A 27,245-nucleotide genomic window follows, 5' to 3' on the forward strand; every position below is an offset into this window, starting at 1 on the left:
GTATTGACCATTTCTAGCAACTATAGTTATAATTGTAAACCATTCCAAACGTAGAAATCACACTACAAGTTTTTACAAGGGTTTTAAAACCTATGCATACATTTTGAAGTAACTTGAGAGCAAAATTTATAAAATTCAATTTAAATGGAGTTTGAACATGTTTACGACCAAACTTATACACTAATGATCAAATTTTATGAATTCTAGTTCACACATAATTGATTTGACAAAGTATACTCAAGTGTTTAATAAATGGTCAAACCCTCAATTAATTATATGTTCCATAAATGGTCAAACCCTAAATGAAATTATTCTTACACATTAATTATCAATCACATAAGAAAATGAATTATAATAATGATTGAAGAAAAACACTAATGCCGCGTTACGTACATGTAGCTTTATTGCAACATATTCAACAAGTCCAAACACGATGACTAAGACATTGATTAATACATAAGTTTGACAGTGTTTTAGAGACCATAATAGACCACAAAAGTTTTACAACGTTACGAAGAAAGTACTTGAAAGTATCTTCAAATTCCTTTGAGCAATTTGTAGCACATCAACGTCAATGGTCGTTTGCGACAAATTCTTCCGCACCATGCTGCTTCATATTTTCTGCGAAACCTTCCAGAAGACGTGTTTGTCACCGCGTAATTACCCTAGAATTTAGAAATCGAATTTATCGAAGATTCTTTATGTTTTTTTTTTTCTAGTCAAATTGAAAGACACTTATAACTGCATAATTTTGTGTGTCTTATGCATGTTCTTTTGACAAACTTTAATGGCCGGCAGCTTGTTTTATTCCGTGAGATTTGATTGGGAAGTTGAAGCTCCATAGAGTGGTGGACGTGGAAAGGAGGAAGGAGCCACCAATCTTCCTATTTTCCAAAAACAAATATATATATCAACTTTTACAATTTAAATTTTTTATGATAGAAAAAAAAATTGATATTTTATAGATAAATCATTTTCGGTGAAAGATATGGTGGACTACTTTAGCAGATTTTTTCTTTATAATATTTTTCATCAATAATATCTTTATAAATTAAAATTCCATTTAAAGAGATTGAGTTTAGTATCAAAGTGTTATGTTTAATTTAATATTATTAAAATATTATATTGATTTGAATCTGTCACGTTTCTATTTAACGTGGACCATATTTGACTTGACATGATCTTGGCCCAATCTGATTCAACTCTCACTAGGTTCAATAGAGGATAAATCCAACTCAACCTAACAATGTGTTCGAATCGACTTGACCTTATACAGTCCTGACTCAAATTGCCTTACCTTATTGAATTTTGCTTTGGCTCTACCTCAATCTGACTTGACGCTAACCCAATGTGGGCCCGAACATCTAAAGCAAACATGAATCCAATTTGACATAGCTCAATCTAACCAAACATGTTTCAATCTCACATAGGTTTAACATAATTTAAACTAGGTCACACTAGCCCTAACCTAGGCCCTTAACAACTCAGCCTGACCTGGACCCTGCCTAACACAAACTCAGTAGGGAAACTAATAATTGACATTATCATGTTTTATGTTTTGTTAATTTTTATCTTTTTTTGTTATTTTATTATTATCTTTTCAGGTATTTAACTGTTATTTAATAAATTTGGAAAAGATAAATATTTGGTTTATATTGTGTAAATAAACGGAGATCTCATATATTTAAGAAGATTATCATTAGAATTAGTGAAAATTACTAAATATTAAAAGAATATCTCAACAAAATTAATTATCGACCAAATTTATTATTTAAATTACAAATCAAAATATTTGAAGAATATATCAAAGATATAGAATACCTGAAGATTAAAAGATATATATTCAAGATATTCAATTAAAAAATCATGTACAAAGTTGCAGGCATCCAATTAAAAAAAAATATAATTAAGGGACTTGACAAAAGTCAAAACCAACAACCCTTCAAGCATAAAAGAAACCCCTTTTGAGAAAAAAAAAACCCTTTGGGGGAGAGAGGGAAAGAAGGTAGATGCGCATTCTGAAGACTAGAGCCATTCATCTTCATCATTATTCTAGTATCCAGAATGTTAAAGAGTAGTTATCTCTCTTGTTAATGGGGTTGGGTGTGATGTATTCTAACTCTTTGTGAATTTCACTATTTAATATATTCCTTTTCCATAAAAACAAAAGAAAAATAAATAAAATTGATTCGTTGTCGGGACTTGAACCCAAGTCTTTTGGGTGAGAGCCAAATTTTTATTTTTTCACTTCTGTTTTTTGTTTTGCCTTGGTTCTACACAATCTGACTTGACGCCAACCCAATGGAGGCCTAAACATCTCAACCAAACACAAACCAATTTAACATAGCTCAACCTAACCAAACTTGTCTTAGTCTCACCTAGGTTTAACTTAATTTAAACTAGGTCACACTAGCCCTAACCTAGGCACCCAACAACTCAGTCTGACTTGGAACTTGCCTAACACAAACTTAGTAGGGGAACCATTCAACTTAGTCAAACATGGGTCTGCCCCACCTTAGCTTGATATCGACTTGATTCTCGCTTACCTCAAGTGATAACGTTATTTTTTACCTTTTATTGGTATTAAGTTTTGTAAATAAAATCAACTTTTCCATAACTTTTATCTTGTTTAATCCTCAAATTTATCTTGTTTTTCCATTGTTTATATTTTAGTTGTTTTATGATTTTTTACCTCTAATATCTATTTTGAGTGTATGAAATAAGTCAATAGAAAATAATTTTAGTGAATGAAAAAAAGCTAAAACTAAAGGAAGTGTGATTGGACAAGAAAGAACGATTTTTAGAAAAATACATTCGCTAGGGAGAATTGAAATCGCACCAACGCTACAAACATGAAGAAGGAACTCACCTAGAGGGTTATATTGCCATGGAACGCACTCAAACGACAAAGAAACCACCATTGGGACCAGGCTAAGTCATTAGGCGAGCTGGCTGTGCACTAAGTGAAAATGACCATCTAAACTTACAATAATTCAGTTGCTACGCGAAAATATGACTCATCCAACGCGTTACAAGTTAGAGAATATCAATTTTTAGGCCTTGTTGGACGAGAAGGAAGCCGCTAGGTGAGAATGTCGACTCTGATACACGAATTTGGGTATTTAATCATATTTCTACGAGAGTTTTAGTATATTCCTTATTTTGCACAAAAAGAAACACATTGGATGTTGAGAGAGGCTCTTGGAGGCTGCTAAGGGTGTTGGGAAGCTCTCCCACTCTTTCTTGGGTCTCCTCCTTCATCCATGGTGATTTTTCCCTTTTGGGGTTAGAGAGAGGAAAAATGGTTACGATTTGGAGATGGAGACACGAATGACGTAATTGAAGCACGAAACAGGTGCCATGAACCTTGGGAGAGGAATTGCTATTACTTTAGGGGTCTAATTTCTTTCCTGTTCTTCAATTTTGTAAAACCCTAGGTTCTCCCTAAAAATCATTCTTTCTTGTCTAGTCATGCTTCCTTGAATTCTAACTTATTTTCATCCACTAAAATTGCTTCTTACTGACTATTTTCATACACTTGAAATAGAGATTAGAGGTAAACAAACATAAAATAACTAAAATACAAAACAATGCAAAAACAATTCACTAGTGCAGAATCGTGTTTTTACATCGCCTTATAGGCCTCAGTTATTGCGGAACCGAAGCCTATAAGGACGCGGTGGTATTTTTGAAATTTTTCGAACTCTTTTGCCTCGGGTCCCAATCCAATCGAAGCCTATAAGGGCTTTTATGCTTCGGTTATCACTCAACCGAGGCCTATAACATGTCAGAGTTCACCAAATTTTCAAAATTGCCATCGACAGCAGAGGGTTTGGCCTCAGGTGGAATAGGACCGAGGCCTATTCCACTTTATGCCTCGGTTATTAATTGAACTGAGGCCATATCCCTTATTTAGGGTTCCAAATTCGCGAATCCAACACTGTTCATCTTCATCCTAAACTCGAAGTTGTTGTCCCTCTCTGCGCGAACTCCACCACACTCCATCGCACCATTGCACTACTGTCCACCACAGCCACCACTGTTCTCCGACGAAGGTTGTCACTGATCTGTGCCACTTTGTTGCGACGTTGTGGTTATACGTCAACGGTGCAGGAAGGTGGGTTTGTTCCAGAAAGTTTGTGTTCGTGGCGGAGAAGAATGAGGTCCTACGCAGTTCAGGGGTTGTTGCCGCAATGGTCTAATGCGGTTGCTCCGATGAAGGTTCGAAGGTGCTGCTGTGGAGGAACTCTGGTTCGTTCCAGTGCTTCACTCGTGCTTTGGGGTTTCATGTTGGTGGCAAATGACTCGCGTTCTTCTGTTAGGCACGATCTGGATTGCTTTTGCGTTGAAGATGGAGGCAGCGTAGTGATCTCTCACGATTAGGGTTTCGAATGGTGGTGAGGTTTGTTGCGGTGGAGTTTGTGGCGAAATGGTGGTGAGGTTCGTTTGCGGCGAATGGTGGTGAGGTTCACTACGGTGAATCTCTAAAAATTTAGGGACTCTATGGCCTCGGTTTCTAGGATAACCGAAGCATAAACATGGATCTATGGCTTCGGGTCATACCCGAGGCCAAAAACCTTCACCTTTTGGCCTCGCCCCAATATGCTTCGGTTCGGAAACCGATGCAGAACATAAAAAATAACCGCTGCCAAAAGTCCTTCCTACACTGGTGATTCGACTTGGGCTTTGCCCAATTTAGTCTAACTTGGGCATAACTTAAGCCTCATTGACTATATCTGATTTTGTCTTAACTTTATTTGACTTGAAGTGAGCTTGTGTGGGCTATGCTTGAGGTGAACTACTTGATTCGACTCAATCTAAGTCTGGATTGACTTAGCTTGTTGTGCACCCAAGCTAACTCAATCGAGTTTTGTACCAACCTAACTTAGTATGATGTGGTTTGGCATAATCGACCTAATCAAGACTGATAAAGGTTTGGCCTAATCGAACTTGGACTTGGATTAGTTTTAAACCGATCTAACTTAACATGTGTATATCTCGGTCAAACTTAACATATTTAGCCTAAGTTATTGGTCCAATAAAACTTTATATAAACTGAACCCATCCGGTCCACCTTGCATAACTTTGGTCTAATCAAACGTAGCTACCGAGGGTTTGATTTAACCTTACATTTCATGATTTTTCTCACCTTTACCTAAATAAGTGTAAATAAAAGATTAAAAGGATGATAATCACATATCAATTTTATCAATTTTATACATAACACTTTGTTGAATTATTTGAAAGTTAAATTTACTTAAAATTTTTCTTTCCGATGCAAATCTTAAACATTTATATTTTGAAAACGTTTCATTCATCTGTATCAAAATTTCACGTTCCGTTCTTTAAATCTAAGCAACATTAATTTTGTTTACTTAAATTAAAAAAAAAAAAAAACTTTCATGAATTCATGATACTTACGACAAATCAAAAATAATTTATCGATTGATCTAAAACGATTTGTTGAATAGTTTCATTCATTTGTAAAAATTAATACATGTAACCTTATTTTATAAAATAATTTCAATCATTATGATTTAAAAATGATAGAGAAATATAAGCATTTAAATTGACGTATAGAGATTGATGGGTCAGTTGCATATCAACTTCGTTTTAAGTAAAGGACAAGGATTTAGGTTGCTAACGTCCATGATATTAAGTCACAGATGCTTCATTTAGACATAGAACATGATTTTCCATTTTTGCGGCATCAAAATCTGCATTCATATTTTATGTCTCATTATTTCTTGCTAGTTTGAGAACTTGTCAACATTTTCATGGTCCATGTGTTAGATTTCAACAATTATATTGGTCATTGCTGCTCGTACGGTGTATGGATTCAAAGCTGATAAATAAAAGAGATAAGCAATCACAAATATATTTAGGGATTAAAGGAGGTTACAACACTCCCCAAATTTTATCTCTAATAATTATATATATAAATACAGTAAATACTTGAGAGAGAATTTTCTCATTAAAGTTTTTTAGTATTATGTAGTCCCATTTAAGCATAACTAGCGAACACACAAGCGCGAGAGCACCTGTGTTCGTGTCTGCATTTTTTAAAATCAATAATATTTATTTTTAAAATATATATAATAAATTTTAAAATATTTGTTAAATAAAATAACTGTTAAAGAAATGTTTTTAGAATAACGGTCAAAATAAAAAAATTTAAAAAAAATGGTTAAAAAAAATAATTTTTAAAATAATAATTAAGGGTAAAATTGGAAAATGAAAAGTGAATACAAAAAGAGGAATCCCTTTTATATTTTACTAGCGTAACACAGGCCGTGTGTATACATTTTTTAAATATGCGTAATATTATATTAGTTGGTGATAATATTATAATGTTATTAAGTTAATATATATATATATATATATATATTAAAATTATATTTATTAAAAATAAACTGAAATATATCAGAACAAATAAAAGAATAACCATTGATAAATAAAGAAGAAGAGAAGAAGCAGAGACATCTGATTTTATAAAAAATTTGCAAAAGTAACGGTCAATTTTTAAAAATTTAATAAATTATTATATTTAAAGGGTAAAATCGGTATTTTGAAAAGTGGACACAAAAAGAGGAATCTCCGTTATATATTGTTATATATTATAGATTATAGATGACACTGTAATGTAACTGTCACGTCATATGGTTACAGTAAAATTTAATCTATAAACTTAATTAAAAAAATTTAAAATTTTGAAGACATAATATACCATATATTAGAGACTTGATTGAAAAATTCTAACTTTATCCGAGAGACTCAAAATATAATTAAGTTTATAATTTATTGGACTATGATACTTTGATAATTTGTTTTTTACAAAGTTTGACACTTTACTTATCAACACACACTAAATTTTTTTCTTCACTTTCCAAATCATATCAAACATTTATTTCATCCATTAAGATATTAACACATGTACATTGTCAAAAATTTGTTAGCAAAACTTTTGTTATAAATAATTTTCCTAATTTATAACTCACACACCGCGGTAGATGAATTATAATCATCATACTAAAATGTCTTTGAGTGTTTGCTATTATATAATTTATTTAGTTAGGTAGGAATAATATTATTTTTAGTGACCAAGAACAATTTCTCAATTTTTTTAATGTTTTGGTATGCTTATGTGTGTTCTTTAAATTAGTGAACTTTACATTTGTATATGGGTTCTGGTATCCATGTATACCTATTGTATTTAATTGATGAAAAGAAACCAAGGTATTAATTAAACTAAGCAGAAATAATTCATGAATATGGCAAGTTGAGTATGAATTATAATATTTGACATAAAACCAGATGTTCTAATATTGATGCATGGGGCCGCCATGATTTATAGCTAGAAAGAAGAACGTACATCACATCGAGTTAACTATAGAAACTGTTCTGGAAGTTGAAAACATACAGGACTTGAGTCCATTCAAAAGAAAGTTCAATTTTGTCTTCAAATAAAACAAACTCTGACAAGAACAATCTCTGCATTTTGCTGCAGTTCAAGTAAATTACAAGTGAATTTCTTGGTTTTTGTTTTCCTACGTGATTTTCCTCGCACAACGCGGTACACCCACAACACGCACACCATCGTCGATCCTTCCCAGAAACATGTCGTGTACCAAACCAGTACTAATACCCTTCTGTTCAAAGCAAAAGCCAAAAACACACCACAAGAAAACAAATTATATAAACAAAACAACAGATTTCAATAAATGATGAATTAATTATAGCTTTAGTTACAAATACTGTTTTAGGTCAAGTCTGAATATAAATTAATTTTTATAATTTTTCTAAAAGTAAAAGTTTTAATTTATACGCATAAAGTAATTGTAAAGAGTAATTTATTGAAACAAATTTGTGTATATAAGAATCAAATGATGAATGCCACGTCTTCAATCTTGTTTTTCTAATATTAATTCCTTAGAGAGAGGAGGCCCATGGTGACTTGCCCCATAGCTTGAGAGAAGTGAAAGAGATTGGTTGACTTTTTATGGCCCTTGAGATCTTGAATCTTTACGGCGAAATGGTTACATTACATCATATGTACGTACCATAGTAGACTACAACGTTTTGTTCGGGCTAAGTGCTACCCTGTTTCCTCCAATATTCCATGAAGCTTCGCTGTTGCTTTATGTTTATTGTTATAATAATAACAACACGCAATTATGGTATAAAAAGCGAAGGAACCTCTTTCTTTTGCCCTCCCCCGCTTCATTGCTTCCATTAACCACAAACACACCAACCAGTTTCACTCTCGATTAAGTCGATCTCATCAGATTCTTCACCAAAAATGGCTGCGAAAAGATTGTTCAATGATTCTGAACGAGACCCTGATGAGCCAGACGACAAACGGATAAGAAATAACACTGCTGCTACACCTTCTTTTTCTTCGTATGTACTATTTATACAGTTCATATATAAAGTATATCTAGCTAGCTAGGGTTTATTTGATCATGCTTGAATCTACTTGCTCTTTTCTCTACTCTACTTGATCCTTTTATGAGGCTCACTTTGTCTTATTTCTTAACTTCACTTTTCACTCTTCTCATGCAGTGTAATAGGAGAAGTGGTCATGATAAAGAGCTTTGAGAATCTTTTCACTGCATTGGAACCTGTGCTTAAAAGAGTGGTAGGTCATCAAGCTTCTCAATAAGTTCTTGGTTACTTTGATTCAGTCTCTGCAAGAAAATTGCCTTAATTTGTGTATTTGTTTTGTCCTTTGTCAGGTGGGTGAGGAAGTTGAGCGAGTTATGAGACAGTGGTCACGCTCCTTTACAAGGTCTCCATCGTTGAGACTCCAAGCAATGGAGCAGCCATCAAGCCTGCATCTATGCTTCAGCAAGAGGCTTTTCCTTCCAATTTTCACAGGTAGCAGGATTCTTGACGTTGATGAGAACCTCATCAACATAGTTCTGATGGACAGAAGCAACAATAACCAAATGGTCCCCACAAGTCTCCCTCATGCCATCAAGCTCGAGATTCTTGTTATAGATGGAGATTTTTCTCCTTCTGAAAACGAGGATTGGACGAGTGATGAATTTAACAGACACATAGTGAAGGAGAGACATGGGAAGCGACCTTTACTTGCAGGAGAATTGAACTTGATCATGCGAGATGGAATTGCACCAACTGGGGACATGGAATTCACAGATAACTCTAGCTGGATTCGCTGCAGAAAGTTCAGAGTTGCAGTGAGGGTAGCACCAGGGAGTAACCAAGGACTTCGAATCCGTGAAGGAATCACTGAAGCATTTGTTGTCAAGGATCACCGTGGAGAATGTAAGTTATGCATCAACTTTTATCTATCAAGTATCTTGTTTATACTCTTTCTACTCTGAAAATTCATTTGCTTGCCTTTCTTTCAAAACTTTCTCTTTCATTACTTGTCACTATGCATTTTTGTCATTCATTGTAACCAACTTTGGTGACGTTTTATTTTGTATTTTGTAAGATTATTATTAAAATTAGTGTGGATCACGATGACGAACTTTAGTCTATTATAAATATCAGATGTTCTTGTCACACTCACATTAATTTTAATGAACCTAGCTTGGTGCTTGATAAGCTTTGACCGTTGGTTCCTATAATATATTCGTAGTTCATATGAGCTACAACTACTATTGCTAAATCAGTTGGTGTTGTGTCACATAATTATTAGTCTGCAATATTGTACTTCATTTCTTCGACTCAAATAGGTTGTTGATAACTACTAGTCTGAAAGGAAAGTCTATTTCTCAGAGGAAAAGTCTCTTGATTCAATCACTTTTGTCTCGATTATCAGAATAGTCTATGACAAGAAATTTTAGTCTCTAGTGATATGTGCCTTAGAAATGACAAAACTGACTTTGACAGATCTCGTATCAAAAAACAAAATTGTCGTATACCATAAATTACATTACAGCATTTAATGATAACAGTATCAATCCAGAAGCTTAGTGCATGAACAAATCATATTATCAGCATACCAAAACTGATGTTAACCCTGTGTAAGAATTTGTAGTAACATATTTACACATATAATTACTAAAATCCTAATAGTGTATTGGTATGAAAGAACTCAAGATCAAGTTGATTGAGGTTCTATGTTTATTAATGTCACTCTAAAATAGTAACAGAGACATATTGGTTGTACCAAGTTATGGTCAGTCCAGTACTTAATTTTCTACTGTTTTGTTTGGACTTTGTTTTTGGACAACCCAAAAGTGACCTTTGGTCAAATACAAAGCTAAAAGCCTTGTGCAGCATGCAAAATAATAGTAGCTAGATTCTCAAGGGTCCCACCATTAGTGTGAAATCAAAAACACGTTATTGATTTCAAAATAATTGTGACGTATAAATATCTTCTAATTTTGTTTTCTGATGCGGATTATACCGATACTGATACCGATTTCTAGTCTCTATTTTGCAAATTGATGGTTATAAATGAGTCTCAAGTCAATGGTTTCAACTTTTAGGAGAAACCAGTCAAGCACGAGCCTAGTGGTTAATTTCTTTCATTTTTTTTGTATCGATCTAAAAAGCTTCTGCTAGTCCTGAAAGAAATTTATCATTCATATTTTATGTTAAGAAAACTGTCTCTTATAGTTCTATATACCTAACTTTGTTTTTATACTTTTGAAGTGTACAAAAAACACCACCCTCCAATGCTCGATGACGAAGTGTGGCGTCTGGAAAAGATAGGTAAAGATGGAGCTTTCAACAGAAAGTTGTCTTCGCAGGGCATAAAGACAGTTCAAGAATTTCTTAAACTAGCAGTTGTTGACACTCTCAAGCTAAGAAATGTATATATCTTTGCATCATATAACCTTTCAATAGTCACGGAGATTTTTCATTCATGAAATTTATTATTTTTTGTTCAATGTTTCTGCAAAACCAGATTTTGGGCGTGGGGATGTCAGACAAAATGTGGGAAGTGACAATGAAGCATGCAATGACCTGTGACATAGGAAGCAAGTTGTACATTTATCGTGGACCACACTTTACTATTTTACTGGATCCAATATGCAGATTAATTAAAGCAGATATCAATGGACAGACATTTTCCAACAGAGATCAAATCTCCCATTTGAACAAGGTACAATGAATCATCTAGGTCTCAATTTGTCCCCTTAATTTATATCTGGTTACACCCTTATGTTACATTATTCTCCTCGAATTCACTTCAGTGGATGTTGTTTTTGACAACTGCAGACCTATATAGACAAATTGGTGAAAGAAGCATATGCGAGATGGCCTAACTTGGAGGTGATAGATGCGGTTCTGAACGATAACATTGCTGTGTTAACTCAAGGTATATATATAGCTTCCTTTAACCTATTGTGAACTATATATAAGAGAAATGCTAGCAATTAATACTTCCTAAGAAATCTGACAGAATTTCTTTATGAACTTTTAGCTTTTATTTATTGAGATCTTTCTAGAATTTAAAAACTTGAACACATTTAGTAGCAGAATTTTTAGTTTAAGAACATAAATAGATTCCACAGGTAATAAACAAATTTGGATTCTCTGCTATGTTATTTTGTATTGATCTTCTGCTGTGTTTTTTGAAAATACACTTATGGATATTTATCAGTAAAAATTCTAAACTCTAGACTCGTAATAAACCTACATTTAGCAGCATTACCAGTAGTAACTGATGTTTTTGTGAACATAATAACTGTAGGTGATGAAACTGCTGTCTCAGTAGCCACATATGATCAGAATGAGTATTACAGTGGCCAATCTGCTAGCTATGTTGCAAATAACAACGCACAAATGGGAAGCTGTGAGTGGTCACTGAATCAAGGCTACAACACATTGGCGTTTGCTAATGGTTTTCCTTTTAATTTCTCAGCAACACAAACAGAAGGAGACATGACAGCTTCAGGTTCAAGCTCTGTGGATGTTGATGGTGCCACAACAAGGCAAAACTAGGTGCGTCAAAAGTTGCAGCACATATGTACATTATATATATAATATGTAGGCACCTACTTACTTACAATTATGTATAAGATCTTTATGTAATTCATGATGCTTATACATGCTTGTAAGTAGTGATTCCTGAATGATGTGTCCAAGTAAAAAGAAAAAAAAAATGAAGGTATAAGTAGCATCAATGGTAAAGTATTTTGAGTTTCTGCTGCATACATACATATGTATGTATGCAAATGTATATAGTATATACTATATAGGGTCTAGTATAAGCAATGAGGAGGAATGAAATCTGGCTTAGGATCATGTGAATGATTGGCATGGCTGCTACCTCCTGGATATGTTGTGTTTCTCTGTTACCAGATGTTAGCGATCACAAAGCAGTATGATGTGTTGTAAAATAACATCTATAATACTTGTTTGCTTTTATAGTTTTCCGAATTTTGGTTTTGGTTTGGATGTCTTGTTTTTTCTTTTTAATCTAAAATTGTTTTGGTACAATAATAGTTTTATATTATTTAGGATTCGAAGTTAATGATAAGTTAGATATACTTTTTCTTTAAAGATTTTTTTATACATATAATATTTAACTATGTTATTATTAATGTGGAACTCAAATTCATGTTTAGATTATTTTAACATTACTGAAAATTCATATTAGATTAATTTAAACCTACTTCATAATAATTGGATTAGAAATTGAAATAGAAAAGGAAAAGAACCGGAAATGTTTTATGAACGTGTTAAAATTGACTTCCAAAGATTACTGTCTCAAGTGTTATAATTTTATCACTTTCAGAAGCTAAATTTTGAAAAGAAATTACAATGAAATTTCCTTATAAAAATATTATGTAAATAACAAATGTTGTGGTTTATATGCACATTTCCTCACTTTTTAAGTAATGTCACATATTTAAACTTCGTATATGAAGAAAAATCCTGGCAAAAAATTATATTTTTCCATCATTTTCAACAAAGACAATATTGTCTTCTTCAATAATATATTTGATTGTGACATCTCATTTAATAGATAATTCTAATAAGCGAAGCATCACATAATTATAATAAAATCAGAGCATAAAAAAGAAGTATATAGGTGTTAACTATTACAGTCATCCATGATATACTTAGAAGAAAAGTTAGGACGCAAAACAGATGCCCATAACAAAATATGAAAAAGAAACCACAGGAAAAAGCTAAGACAATTGTTCTTCAAAAGGAGCTCTAAAACGAGCTAACACCAAACTGGACCAACTAAACAGCCTTGCTCCCACCATCACTGCGATCACCAGAGGTTCTCTCATCTGCTCACATCCATAAAATGATGATCATTGCAAAAGGAGAAAGCCACATACAAAACACACAAGCAAACTAAAGAGTAAGCTAGTGTAAAAAAATAATTTTGACATGTTATAGCAAGCAAATACTTAAAACACATCATACACATACAACAAGATAGGCATTCAACATGTGATAGCAAACAAACAAGACACTATGACTCAATTATCCAGATAGATATGCACTTGTGGTAGCCTCTACTGCTCTGCAGAGTCATTGTCAATGGGTTTCATCCTACCATACACAAGATTAGCCTTCAAACATCTAATGCCATTATCCTGCCAAAGATTAGGGTCTCCCGCTACTCTCACCACTTGAATAAGTCTGCTCTACGTGAGACTAACTGATTCTTTAGAGTTTCGGGATGCAATCCTTACTTGAATCCTTATCTTAATTATATACACTACACACTACCATGAGATCTCTCTATGAGACTCATGGAATTACATCTATCTCACCAGATTCATGTTCCTCATGCCATAACCATAACTTTGATCTCAAACATCCAAATCTCATGCCAAAACACCACTAACCAGCCAATCCATGACTTATTTCATACCAAGCATACCAATTTCAGTTCATAAAAATTCAAATAACACATGCATATTCACATACTTCATGCTTTAAAAGGGAAAATTCAACCAATTATGCAACCAACAACCCAAACATAAAAGAGAACAACGTTAGAGCGTGTCCCTACACCAGCCTCGCTCAAGCTAGGAGCCCTCGCTCAGGCGAGAGAAGTTGCCTTGTTCAAGCTACAGACTTTGGCTTAGGTGAGACTACAAACAAAGGGCCTGGAAGGTTTCGTGAGCTCTCGCTTAGGCGGGGCCTTCTCGCCTGAGCGAGATGGTTTGTCGCTCAAAAATGAAGTTCTCTCGCCTGAGCAAGTACTCAAACAAAAACCTGGACAAGCTTCTGCTATTCTCGCCTAGGCGAGACGAGCTCGCTTGGGCGAAAATATCAATTCTCTCCGACTATTCCACGCATGCAACACCAGAAACAACCAAACACATCCATATAGTTCATTCATACACGAGTACATGCATTTTTCAATCATTTTAAGCATACTAGATAGAGATTAGCAAATGGAACAGTAACCCAAGGGAACGAAATAGGGCTTGGAGCAACTAAGGGAGCTGGAAACAAACACACCCACCAACGTTGGTACAAAAAAAACTGAAATTACCGACGAAATTTTATCGACGGATATATTTTTGTCGGTAAATTTGAATTACCGACGGATTTTACCGACGGATTCTTAAATTTTAATTACCGACGGACAAATCTGCCGGTAACACAAATTTTATTTACCGACAGAAAAATCCGTCAATAATTCAAATTTTCTTTACCGACAAATTTATCGACGGATTTTTCCGTCGGTAAAAGAAGCGGGAAATTTCCCACCCAAATTTGAATTACTGATGGATTTTTCCGTCAGTAAATCCGTCGATACTTACATAACTCAAAATTTGTCGATAAAATTCGTCGATAATTTAATTTTTTTTATCGACAAATTTACCAACGGATTTATCCGTCGGTAAAAGAAGCGGGAATTTTCCCGCCCAAATCTCACCTTATATGAAGACGGGAAGAAGAAGAAAAGAAGAAAAAGAAGGAGAAGAAAAAGAAGAAGAAGAAAAGAAGGAGAAGAAGAAGAAAGAGAAAGAGAAAGAGAAGAAGAAGGAGAAGAAGGAGAAGGAGAAAAAGAAGAAGGAGAAGGAGAAAGAGGAGAAGAAGAAGAAGAAGAAGAGGAGGAAGAAGAGGAAAAAGGAGAAGAAGAAGAGGAAGAAGGAGAAGAAGAAGAAGAAAGAGGAAAAAGAAGAAGACGACGGCGGTGGCGGCGGCGATGATGGTAGCGACGACGACGGTGGCAGCGACCATAAATAAAAACGAAAAAAAAATTTAAAGAGGGAGGAGAAAGAAGATGAACAGTGCAACAAATTTACCGACGGATTTTTTGGTAATTACCGACGGATTTTTCGATCGATAATTACCGACGGATTTTTTGGTCGATAATTACCGAAGGATTTTTCCGTCGGTAATTACCGACAGATTTACTAACGGATTTTTCCATCGGTAATTACCGGCAGATTTATCGACGCAACATGATTTTCGTCGGTAAAATTTTACCGACAAGCATTTTAATGACAGATTTTTGACCGTTGATAATGTTGATTTAGCGATGGATTTTAACCGTCGATAATATCAATTTTTCTTGTACCAGAGTAAGGTGTTAGGGAGGACCCAAGACAGAAGTTTAACTTAACCGGAGAACTAATCAGCTTGGCTAGCTCGTAAGGAGAGGAGCCTATGCCCTAACAAAGCTCTTTACTGGAGAAAAGAGAGAGTGAGGGGGAGGAGCAATTTTGAAAAAAATAAATAAAGTGAGAGTGAGTGGGACGGGGGGAGTCTCAAGGTCCCTAATGGACTGGTTTTGGGCCCACGAAAAGACCAGGCCTGAAACCTCTTTAGGGCAAAAAAATGGAGCTTACATTGATATTTTTATAATCATATGTGAAAAAAAAGTTTATTAAGAAAGATATAATTGATCATGTAATTGGTGTTCTGAGCTTTAAATTGATTCTAAAAATTAAATAAAATTTCTAAAAGTTAAATTTTAAAAATATAAAAAATTTTAATATATAAAAAGTTATAAATAAAATAACGAAATTAATTGTTATTTTTGCAGAAAAAAAGTATTACAAAGAAGAAGAGTGTAATGAAAATGTATTTTAAAAACCTAGACAGTACAATATTAATGTTTACTTAAAACACAACGAGGATAAATATTTATTTTAAATTTATTTGAAATATAAATCAACCACTTCTCACGGTAACAAAACTTACAATAACCATAATAGAATAATTATTAGCAATTTTATATTTCTAGACATCTACTCAACAAAAATTTGCTTTGGTGAATGTTACGTTTACATGACTTTGAGAAAAGATAGGGTTCTTGACTGCACATTTTTCCAAGTCTTTCTGCTTTCGATTCTCTAATGGTCCCTACAAGTATGTCATTAGGCAAAATAACACGTTCCCTGTTTTCTGTTCTAATTTTTCTTCTTTTTTCTCTATTGGTTTATTTAATATACATGAAAAGCGTTGAGGAAAAAGATGCATTTTTTTACTTTGTTAGAGAAAAAAAAATTAAAAGAATGATACTGAAGTCTACAATTAAGAAAAAAATCATTATCCTTCTATTTAAATTTCAAACCCTTTTTGTTCTCTCTCACTTTCTCTCCACTACCAGAATATGTAAGTCTGGAGTCGTATTGTTTGTGATAAATTATGCGTATAGATCAGCTGGTTAAAAATTTACAGGCTTTGCTTTTAGTAACACTTCAAAAAACTTTAGAACCCTTGATATTATAATGCTTGTTCTATGAAATGGTGTTAATGTGTTGTGAACGTGAGATTTGGAAGTACCGAATAACATGATTTTCATTAACACTTTAAGTGTAAGGTACTCTTTGCTCTCACTAGGCACTGTCGCAGTTGCAGGCAAAAAATGGAACAAAAAGATGAAATTCATTATTATAGGTAATAAATTTTTCTTATACTTCTGCTGGCTCTTTTAATACTTATAACGAAATGTATCTGCTAACAGGTGTTACAGGTGCAGCAGTTGCAATTGTGTTGATATGTATAGCAATTTTCTGTCTAAGGCAAATAGTATGATGTAACAAACATGAAGTCCTTGACGATGGATCACCATGTCCTTTCACTCCTCACCATCTCTATCTTCTTCTTCTTAGCTATCTCTCCACAATCCCACTGCCAAGAAGAAGGAACCGATTGTAGCAGACCATACACATGCGGAAACGTGTCCAACATTTACTACCCTTTCTGGGGTCAGAACCGACCCAGTTACTGCGCCAGCAGTAAGCAGTTAAAGCTCAACTGTGAAGAAGATAACCAAACAAAATTTCAATTTGAGTCGCAGAATTTCACAGTGCTAAGGATCGATACATTGCATGACACCATGAGGTTGGTTCGAACAGACATTGTCTATGACGATTGTTCCTCGAACTTAACTAACACAGTAACACTTCTTTAAACTCCACGATCTTTGAATACCCCGAAACCATGCACAACATAACCGTATTCTACGGCTGTCCCTCTGGATTTTCCTTAGGTGGGAAGAACTTTACGTGCAAGAATGATAGAACTGAGTTTGGTTTTTATGCTGAGATGACAGAAGAGTTGTCGGCGAAGTTTCCTGAGCTTGAGAGATGCGAGCGCCGTATCCATGTGCTGATTTTCAGAGAATTTTGGGTGGAGTCTGATGGTGGAATAGACTCACTCCAAGAAGCTGCTTCTCATGGGTTTGACGTTTACTATAGTGGTGGTGGTGGATTGTGCAGATCTATGGACACTCCTGAGAATGCTTTGCATTGCGTGCTTCCCATTCCTAGTATGTTTTCTTTTCCCTATTATATATATTTAATGTCTTGTGGTGAAAACACTTTCTCACTCACATGCGCACATATTTTTTATTGATTTTTCTGTGCTGTCTTTTTAAATATTTTTTTAATATATTTTAAAATGTCAAAATTAGTATAATTAGTGTATTATGAAGACATAATAAAAAAATAACAAAAAAAATCAATAAAGAACCCAAATTCCATTATTCCTTAACATTTCTTAAACTTTTTTATTATCTCTAAATTTAATTGATAAATAAGTTTAGTGCCGACGATCAAACAATATTAACGATTTTCTAATAACGATTTTCTAATATAACAAAGAATGATGTCCCATGTGTATATTACATGAAACATGTGTCCATGTAAAAATATTTTTACAAATTTTGATAATGTCAACGTAGCACATCTCATTGGATAAAAGAAAAGTTTTGTGTGATTTTGAAAAGTTTTGAAATTTGTTTCTTATTATTTTAAATGTTATCTTTTAAGTAATTTTAGGATGGATATAAAAAAATAAAAAAAATAAAAAAAAAATAGAAAATTACTTAAAAAGTGCAATCTTAAATTATAAAAAAATTGTCAAAATTTAATTTATAAAAAATTATTTTTTTAAGAGAGAAATAAATGTTTGATGTGACTTAACAAACATAATTTGCAAAGTTTGTCAATTTTTTTTAAACTATCATTGTCCGTCCATCTTTTAACATGTCACATTTGTAAGAGTACTACGTTAATTCACTAATAAAATTAAAGATAAAAATAATAAGCTTCGACATAAAAAGAAAATCCTATAAAATTAAAAAATTAAAACAATATTCAAGCTTTAAAAAACTCATAAATATTTTATATTTTATTATATATAAAAAAATAAGATGCCTTATTGTTTACAAAATAATCATCAAAAATTTGTCCAATAAATTTAATTCAGTTTAAATATCTTAAATAATAGTTAAAATTAAAAAAAAAGTATACATATAAATATATAAAATAATAAAACTTATTACAAAAATTAAATTTTAATTTAATAAAATAAAATAGAATGATATATATATATATATAAATAATGTGTAAAATATTTTTCTTAGTGAAGTTAAAATTATCTAATATTAATTAGGAAACATATATTTCATTATAATCTTAAAAGTTAGAATATGATAAATTATTTTCAAATTTTAAACTTAAAAATAAGTAGATCGATGTGCAGAACAAAAAATAGATTTATTTTTTTTTAAATTAATAAGAGCGAAGCTTTTGTGAAGATGAAAACAAAAAAATTTAAACTTTGACTGCTAAAATGTTAATTGTTCAATTAGATGAATATTTTTTAAGATTTAAAGAATTACAAATAATAAATTTAATATTAATTCTTTGAGATGTGATGTAATAGAACATCGCAAATATGAAAATATCTCATGAGTAAAAAATAATTATTAAAAATGGTGTCTTTGAAAAATAATTAACCAGTTTACACGCACCATATTTTTCTAATTAGACGAGACAATTTCTATTGGGATGAGATGCAAATGGTGTAATGTGCATTCCACCGTCATTGACATGGTATTTAGGCTTTAGTTGCGGAAACTTTGGTAGATAATTTTGTCGTGTTAGAGAAAACATTGGGGTTAATTTGGTCTCTTGACCCAGATTAGAAAAAATTCAGTGACTTTTTAGGTGTTTGGAAAAAAAGACTAACTAAATAGTAAAATAATTAAAATAATTCTAAATCCTCCTCCAACATTATTGTAATTGATTCGTATATTAAATACTTTTACGTTTGCCAGATACTAAACATAAGGTAATATTATCATAATTCAGAATGTGATTAGTCGATACAGTATAAATTAGTATTTTATTATAATATAATATTTTATTAAAAATAATATTATATATGTAACTCTTAAGAAAATGTAATATCTATAGCTACATATATAAGCATGATTTTCTCTTGTACATATTCTATAAATTTTAAATTTATCTTTTATAATATTGTTAACTGACTTTTTAGTAGTAATTGCTATTAGAATGTCAAAATGCCCTATGCTTCATCCGCCAACACATCAACCCAATAAGGGATAGGTAAGGTTACAATTTTTAACTTATTAGTCGATTTTGCCTTAGCTTATCTAATTTGTTAAATTGACGGACAAAAGCGGGTCCGGTGTTCCATTTTGTTATATATATATATATATATATATATATATATATATATATATATATATATATATATATATATATATATATATATATATATTATATATATATATATATATATATATATTATTACTTTTATTTTTTAAATAAAAATTAAAAAGATTAATTTTTATATTATATTTTTTAAAAATGTAAATATATAATATTGTTATAATTTAAATTATTAATTATAAAAAAATAATCTAATATATAAATATAATAATTATTTTAAAATTTTAGAAAATATATATTATTAAAAATGCTTTAAATATTTATTTATAATTATATATACAAACAAAATCTAAAAAATTAAAATTAAAAATAAAAAATGGCAGGTCAGGCATGTTGCAACTTTTGATTGTTTTGATGTGACATATTAGCTTGATCCGATCTATTTTTATAGTCCAAAATGAGTTGTGTTGACATCTTTTATCACCTCTAACTACTATATTAATTTTTTTTAATTTGTCACTAGTTTCATTTTCTTTTCTCCTTTTTATTATTTCATCTAGTTTCTACGCTAATATTTAGTTACTTTTAGTTATTACTTTTAATTTTTTTGTTAAAATTTAAAGGGAAAAATATGTTTTTTTCTCAAGTTTGACCTAAATTTAAAAATAGTCCCTGATTGAAACTTGATCATTGTTTGATTCCTGCACTTTCAAAATTATTGTTTTTAGTCCATATTTTTGGATAATGCTAAAAATAATAATTGGCATGCACATGTTATTTAAATTTTTTTACAAAAAAAGAACTAGTGTCAGCTTAGCCGTTTTTTCCCTTTTTAGGTTAAATTTGAAGGATCAAAAATATATTTTTTTCTTTTTTACATTCTAAAATATAATTTCTATATTTTCAATCTATATTCTAAAATATAATATTTATATTTTAAATTAAACGTTTTAAAATATAAATAAAAAAATTATTTTAAATTGTAAAATTTAAAATGTTTTTGTTTAATAGAAAATGACCAACGCATCAATGGAGTGAGAAGAAAGGGAGGGAGGGATCACTGAATCGATGGGAAAAGAAGAAAGAGGAAGTGGGATATCGGTGGAGGAGAGGAAGGAAGGAAAGGGGTATCGCAACGGTATGGACAAATAGGTCATTCCACAAGTTTATAGGGTGGATAATGAAATCTATGGAGGTGCATGAAGGAGTGTTCCTTGGTCGTTTATAAAAAAAATGACTATAATTATTATTTCTATTTTATCCTTTAAAATAAATAATTTATTTACTTTTTAAAAAATAAAAATTATATTTACATATTTTCAATAAAATTATTTTGAGATTATTCTCTTTTTTTTTCTCCATTCATCAACCGTTATTTTCTCTTCTTTTCTCCATTCATTCCATTTTGCTCTTAATAAATATAAATTTATTTTGTACATTAATTTAATGATATTATAATATTATCATCTACTAATATAATATCATACATATTTAAAAATAAATATACAGAAACTCAAGAACACTTGTTTTGACACTAGTATATATAAAGTCTCTTAAAAAATGATTTTTTATGAATTTTGACGAAAAATTTGTCGGGAAAATATTACAAAAAATTGAAAAATTTACACAGTACAAATTTAAGGATATAAGTATTGAGTAATTATCTTTGGAGGATTTGATAGTTGGCATTAAGTTGTATATTATATGTGTAGCAATAGTTCAATCATCTATTTGTTATTCATTCTATGCACTCTAAACGATGGGATTTATGGTATGGACTCAGCACCGTCGCAAACTCCAACGCCAATGCCAACACCAATACCAACACCATCGCCACCTTCAACGCCAATGTCAACACCATCACCCCCACCACCTTCAACGGCAATGCCAACACCAACACCATCATCACCTCTTACTCCTTCTCCGTCAAACACCCCAGGTAAATCTTATGATGCTACTAGTATGTGCTCATCTCTCATGTGATTTAAATTAGTTTAACTAAAGTATTACTCTTTTCATTGCATTTTCATTGAGAATAACATTTTTCAATAAGATTATTAACAATGTTCTTATGCCCTCCTCTCCTTGGTTACAGGCAATAAGTGGAACAAAGAAAGGAAACTCATTATAGGTAATAAACACAATATCTTTTTATTTCCCCTTTCACTAGTTCTTTAATATTCAAAACATGTTTTATTCCACATGCTTAATGTTTAATAGTCAAGTTGATGCCTTTCTCTCTTTCTTTTATGAGTCTGAAATGAATACTTAGGGTTTAGGGTTTTCTCTAATTTTGAAATGAATACTTTCAATTTGCCACATTATAGGACACTATAATTTAGAAGTAGAAAAAAAATATAGGTGCTTTGAGGGTGTTTTCCAATCAAAATTAGAACTTAACCTTAAGAAATACAAAACTTGATCATTAATTAAGACATCAAAATTTTCATTCTAACTAATTTTTCTCTAACTTAATGTTGTTGGTATCTATGTCTAGGAGTTGGCAAACTAAGAAATGATTTTAATGTTTCAAAGATTATCGGTGTTGGTGATGTTTGTCTACAAACCAACATGGAAGTGCAGTTATGACTTAGAGGAGTCAAACATGTTCTAGATATTCGTTTTAATATGATATCGATGCATTTGTTTAATGATAGTTGTTATGATAATCACTTTGATCCTAAAAATTGGAAACTCGCTAAAGGTAACTTGGTTATGGATAAAGGGGAGAAAAACTCTAAATTGTAACTAATGCTTTGGTTGCTAAAGACAATGTGACTGCTATACATATATGGATGTATCTTTGTGGCATCGAAGGCTTGGCCATATAAGTGAGAAATGATTTAATTGCTTAGCTAAAAAATGTATAGTTGGATAAATGTTCCCATTGTATTTTACTATTTCTATTTATTGTTGTTGCTTTTTATAGATTCTCAATTTAAGGAAAATTATATCCGTTCCATTATCTGATATGTTGGTGGTGTTGTTGTTCTCAAATAAACGTTCAAACTGGTATACCTTTCTCCCATAAATAACTATGAGCAACATATATCACTAAAACATGTATAATTGTCTAATATAGTAACTACCCAATAAAATAGTTACATCCATACATAAAAAATACATATATATGAAAAAATAATTGTCTCTAACTTAATTTTTTTTTTCTTATTTCGAGGCTTAGTTTCATTGTACTGGCCTATCAGAAATAATATATCAAATGTTCATTTATGCTCATACTGCATCAATCTGCCAACAGGTGCTACAGGTGCAGCGATTGTTGGATTGTTGATATGTTTAGCCATTTTGTGTTTAATATACAAGCTATCATTGTGGCAAGGACATTTTGGGTTGACTACAAAAAGTAACCAAAACATTGAAGCATTCCTTAAAAACCATGCCGCTCTAACTATACAAAGGTATAGGTTATCAGAAGTCAAGAAAATGACAACCAACTTCAAAGTTAAACTAGGACAAGGTGGTTTTGGTACCGTGTATCAAGGCAAGCTATCCAATGGTATTCTTGTAGCTATAAAGATGTTGAACGAAACAAAAAAGAATGATGAAGAATTTATCAACGAGGTTGCCAGCATAAGTAGAACTTCTCATGTTAATATTGTCACTCTTCTTGGATTCTGTCTGGAAGGTCGCAAGAGAGTCCTCATTTACGAATTCATGTCCAATGGCTCCCTTGAGAAGTTCATTTTTAGAAAAGGCCCCGAAAGCATTGCACCCTTGAGTTGGGATATTGTTTTTCAAATTTCAATGGGTGTAGCTCAAGGGTTAGAATACTTGCACAAAGGATGCAAAACTCGAATTTTACATTTTGACATAAAACCTCATAACATCCTTTTGGATGAAAAGTTTTGTCCTAAGATATCTGATTTTGGGTTAGCAAAACTTTGTCCTAGAAATGAAAGCATCATTTCTATGTCCGAAGCCAGAGGAACAATGGGGTATGCAGCTCCAGAAGTGTTGAACACACATTTTGCAGGAGTTTCACACAAGTCTGATGTTTATAGTTTTGGAATGATGTTGTTAGAAATGGTAGGAGGAAGGAAGAACATTAATGGTGAAGCCAGCCACACTAGTGAGATATATTTTCCGAATTGGATACATAAGAGACTTCAGATGTGCACTGATTTAAGACAATATGAAGGGATAGTCCCTGAAGAGAATGAAATAGCAAAGAGATTGACCATAGTTGGTCTATGGTGCATTCAAACCTTTCCATATGACAGACCTACAATGAGAAGAGTAATTGACATGTTGGAAAGCAGCATAAATTCCCTGGAAATGCCACCAAAACCTTTGTTTTCATCTCCTACCAGATCAGTATCAGGATCTTCTTGCTCTTAATGAAATTAACTTCATTCGATATCTGATAAATCTTATGATTATTTTCATACTGTTGAACGGATCAGCCTTTACTTTTGTACTTTCGAAAATCTTGAGAATCATGTTGATTTCATGAGACAAATGTTAATAATTGAATGCAAAATAAAAGCAAGACACCGGAACCAGTTAATTTAGTGTACTTTATATTATGCATACTGTGTACAATGATGGTGGAAGTATGATTAAGTTTGATTAAATATTTCCAACTCGGAACAATGTGGCTTAAAACAATGAAAAGGGGTGCTAAATAAATGATGCTTCTATGGCTTCACAGATGAAATAGTATATCATGAATATATCAAATCAAAAATAAAATAGTATAAAGAACACAAGTAATAAAAAAAGTTAAAATAGAAAATAATTTAACGTTAGTTGCTCCTTTTCTTATTTCATATATGAAAACGAGATATTATTTTTTTTAACAATGATATTAATTTTTTTTTGTTCACATCCTTTAATTTATAAGGTGGCTTAGTGTAAACCGTTGATTGATGTATTATTATCTTTTCATTTAAAAGAATCAATGACTCACACTAAGCCATATCATCAGGAAATAAAAGATGAGAGTAAAAAAATTGAGTCACAGTGAAAATTTTCTTATTTTTTTAAATAATCTTCAAAAAATGATTTTATGAAACAATTTCTTTTATTCAAAACAGAGAAAATAATTTTCAAAAAATAAGAGTACTGTTAGTCGTCAACAGATTCTCTTTCTTGAGATATAAATTTAATGAAATAAACACATAATGAAGGAAGGATGAGAAAATAATGAAAGAAGATAGGCTTAAATACCTTTTTGGTTCTCATTTTCGTAGTGTTTGTTGCGGATAGTTCTTATTTTGACAGAATGTTTAAAATGATCTTCATCTCTACCGAATGTTTAAAATGGTCCTCATTTTCGCAATTCATGTTTTATTTGGTCCTTTTCTGTAACGCCCTTAAATCATTAACGGAGCATTGTACAGGTGACACAGTTTATATTAGGGTGTGTTATGTACTGTACAGGTGACTAATTAACGTTAATTTTTCAATTTAGGGGAAATTTTACAATTAGAGAAATTTTTTCATCTTTGTCTTTCTTGAGCTCGGATTTGCAGAGGAAACAGCTAATACTTGCCATTTCATCATTGGATTGCAGTTGCGCTCTTCATCTCAATTTTCCAATTAATCATCATCAACGAGGTAAGTGGGTTTAGAGTTTTCTGGGTTGTGTTTGCTCGTGGGTTAGGGTTTTCGTAATTCTATTTTTGGGTTTATTTGTCTTTCGATTCCAGATGCCCAAACTGCTGAGAATGCACCAACTGCTGAAACTGCTGAGAATGCACCAACGGTTGAAACTCAAACAACTCAACCACCAAGGAATGAAGTGGAGAGTCAAGCAACACCATTACCAACACTAGAAAAACCATCTCAGCAGTTTAGGATGAAATTACAGATTAGGAGGAGGAGGCCATGATAGCAGCTACAAACGTCTTAGTTATTTTTTGGAATTTCTTATGTAGAATTCATTATTGATGTACTGCATTTTGACTTTCCTTAAACTTCGTTCAGTCTCACTTTTGCCAAACATTGATGTAGTGCATTTTGATCAGGATGAATTAACGTTATGAATTTAACTTCTTCCAGACTTAGATCAATTTAATTTTTCCCAAGCTTAGATCAATATCACTTACTTCAATATGCTCTGATTAAGATGTCATTTTGAACATGTTGGGACTAATATCAACATAATCAAACTAATTCATTTCTTCATTTAACAATAGTACAAAATAGATTGGACTTTAAAAGATTACACACAATAACAGTATGAATAATACAATAACAACACAAGTGAACCCTATCACTAATTGCAGCCTCTTCTCAGCAACCTTCAATGACTTCTCCACATCATTAATTTGCCTCATTTGTGTCATGATGATGACATCCTTTTCATCAACACCACCATTTGAAAAAGTTGCAGCCCACATTATTGGAACCACCACTCTGTAAATCAATAAACCAAAAGTTAAAACCAATTTATTATTAACACAAAAATAAAAACAGATTGTACCCAAAATTTTCTACCAATATTCTTTGGAGTTCTGGCCATCCTCAAAGCTGTCATCTATCCGCAGCTACAACTCGGGATTAATCCATTTCTCGTTGAACCACCAACAGTGCACGAAGATTGAGACAGTAACATACCTATATAATGGGATTGTAGGAAGAAGAAGATTGCAGCAACACCAATTGGGAATGGAGGAACAAGATTGCAAAAACTCACCAACTGCCCAAACATTCCTTACCAAAACCCTATCTCACTTATTTATCCCCAAATACACACTTGTACAATACACGTAACACACCCTAATACAAATCGTGCCACATGTACAATGTTCCGTTAATGATTTAAACGGCGTTACAGAAAAGAACCAAATAAAACACGAATTGCAAAAATGAGGACCATTTTAAACATTCTGTCAAAATGAGGACCATCGGCAACAAACACTATGAAAATGAGAATCAAAAAGGTATTTAAGCTAAAAAGATATAATCCATAAAAAAAATAATAAATGACAGATTAATATATTAAAATGTCAATGAATACTTATGCATAAAACCTGTGGATTTGACCTAGTGGATGAAGATTATGTAAATAACAATTGTTGTGGTTTATATAAATACTTACCTCACTTTTAAGTTATGTCGCATATTTAAACTTTGTAGATGAAGAAAAATCGTGGCCAAAATTGATACTTGCATAATTTTCCACAGACAATATTGTCTTCTTCACTGAGAAATTCAATCCAGCTATACAAATTCTTTCTATTGGTTTATTTAATATGCATGAAAAACATTGAGAAAAAATGATGCATTTTCTTTTTTACTTTCTTAAAGAAAAAAAATGTAAAAGAAGGGGATTAAAGTCTACAAAAATAAATAAATAAAAATCACTTGCCCTTTTATTTAAATTCCAAACTTTTTTTGTTCTCTCTCACTTTCTCTTCATTAAATATGTAAGAATCGACT

At 32.0% G+C, this 27,245-nt stretch overlaps 3 protein-coding genes across 3 annotated transcripts; all 3 read left to right on the forward strand.

Moving 5' to 3' along the window:
- Window positions 1-8,204: 8,204 nt before the first annotated feature.
- Window positions 8,205-12,372, forward strand: LOC114181401 (protein SAR DEFICIENT 1-like). The gene is made up of 7 exons (XM_028067849.1): window positions 8,205-8,400; window positions 8,563-8,638; window positions 8,736-9,288; window positions 10,630-10,790; window positions 10,886-11,083; window positions 11,200-11,299; window positions 11,675-12,372. The coding sequence occupies exons 1-7, from the start codon at window positions 8,300-8,302 to the stop codon at window positions 11,923-11,925; spliced, it is 1,440 nt and encodes a 479-aa protein (XP_027923650.1). The 5' UTR covers window positions 8,205-8,299; the 3' UTR covers window positions 11,926-12,372.
- Window positions 12,373-16,972: 4,600 nt separating this feature from the next.
- On the forward strand, window positions 16,973-21,940 carry LOC114182010. Its single transcript, XM_028068749.1, has 4 exons — window positions 16,973-17,288; window positions 17,405-17,687; window positions 21,622-21,777; window positions 21,934-21,940. Exons 1-4 carry the CDS (start codon window positions 16,973-16,975, stop codon window positions 21,938-21,940), a joined length of 762 nt encoding a protein of 253 aa, XP_027924550.1.
- Window positions 21,941-23,267: 1,327 nt separating this feature from the next.
- Window positions 23,268-24,197, forward strand: LOC114180346 (LEAF RUST 10 DISEASE-RESISTANCE LOCUS RECEPTOR-LIKE PROTEIN KINASE-like 2.5). The gene has a single exon (XM_028066642.1). The coding sequence runs from the start codon at window positions 23,283-23,285 to the stop codon at window positions 24,195-24,197; it is 915 nt and encodes a 304-aa protein (XP_027922443.1). The 5' UTR covers window positions 23,268-23,282.
- The last annotated feature ends 3,048 nt before the right edge of the window (window positions 24,198-27,245 follow it).

The sequence above is a fragment of the Vigna unguiculata genome, chromosome 4 (genome assembly GCF_004118075.2).
Source record: "Vigna unguiculata cultivar IT97K-499-35 chromosome 4, ASM411807v1, whole genome shotgun sequence".
NCBI lineage: Eukaryota > Viridiplantae > Streptophyta > Magnoliopsida > Fabales > Fabaceae > Vigna > Vigna unguiculata.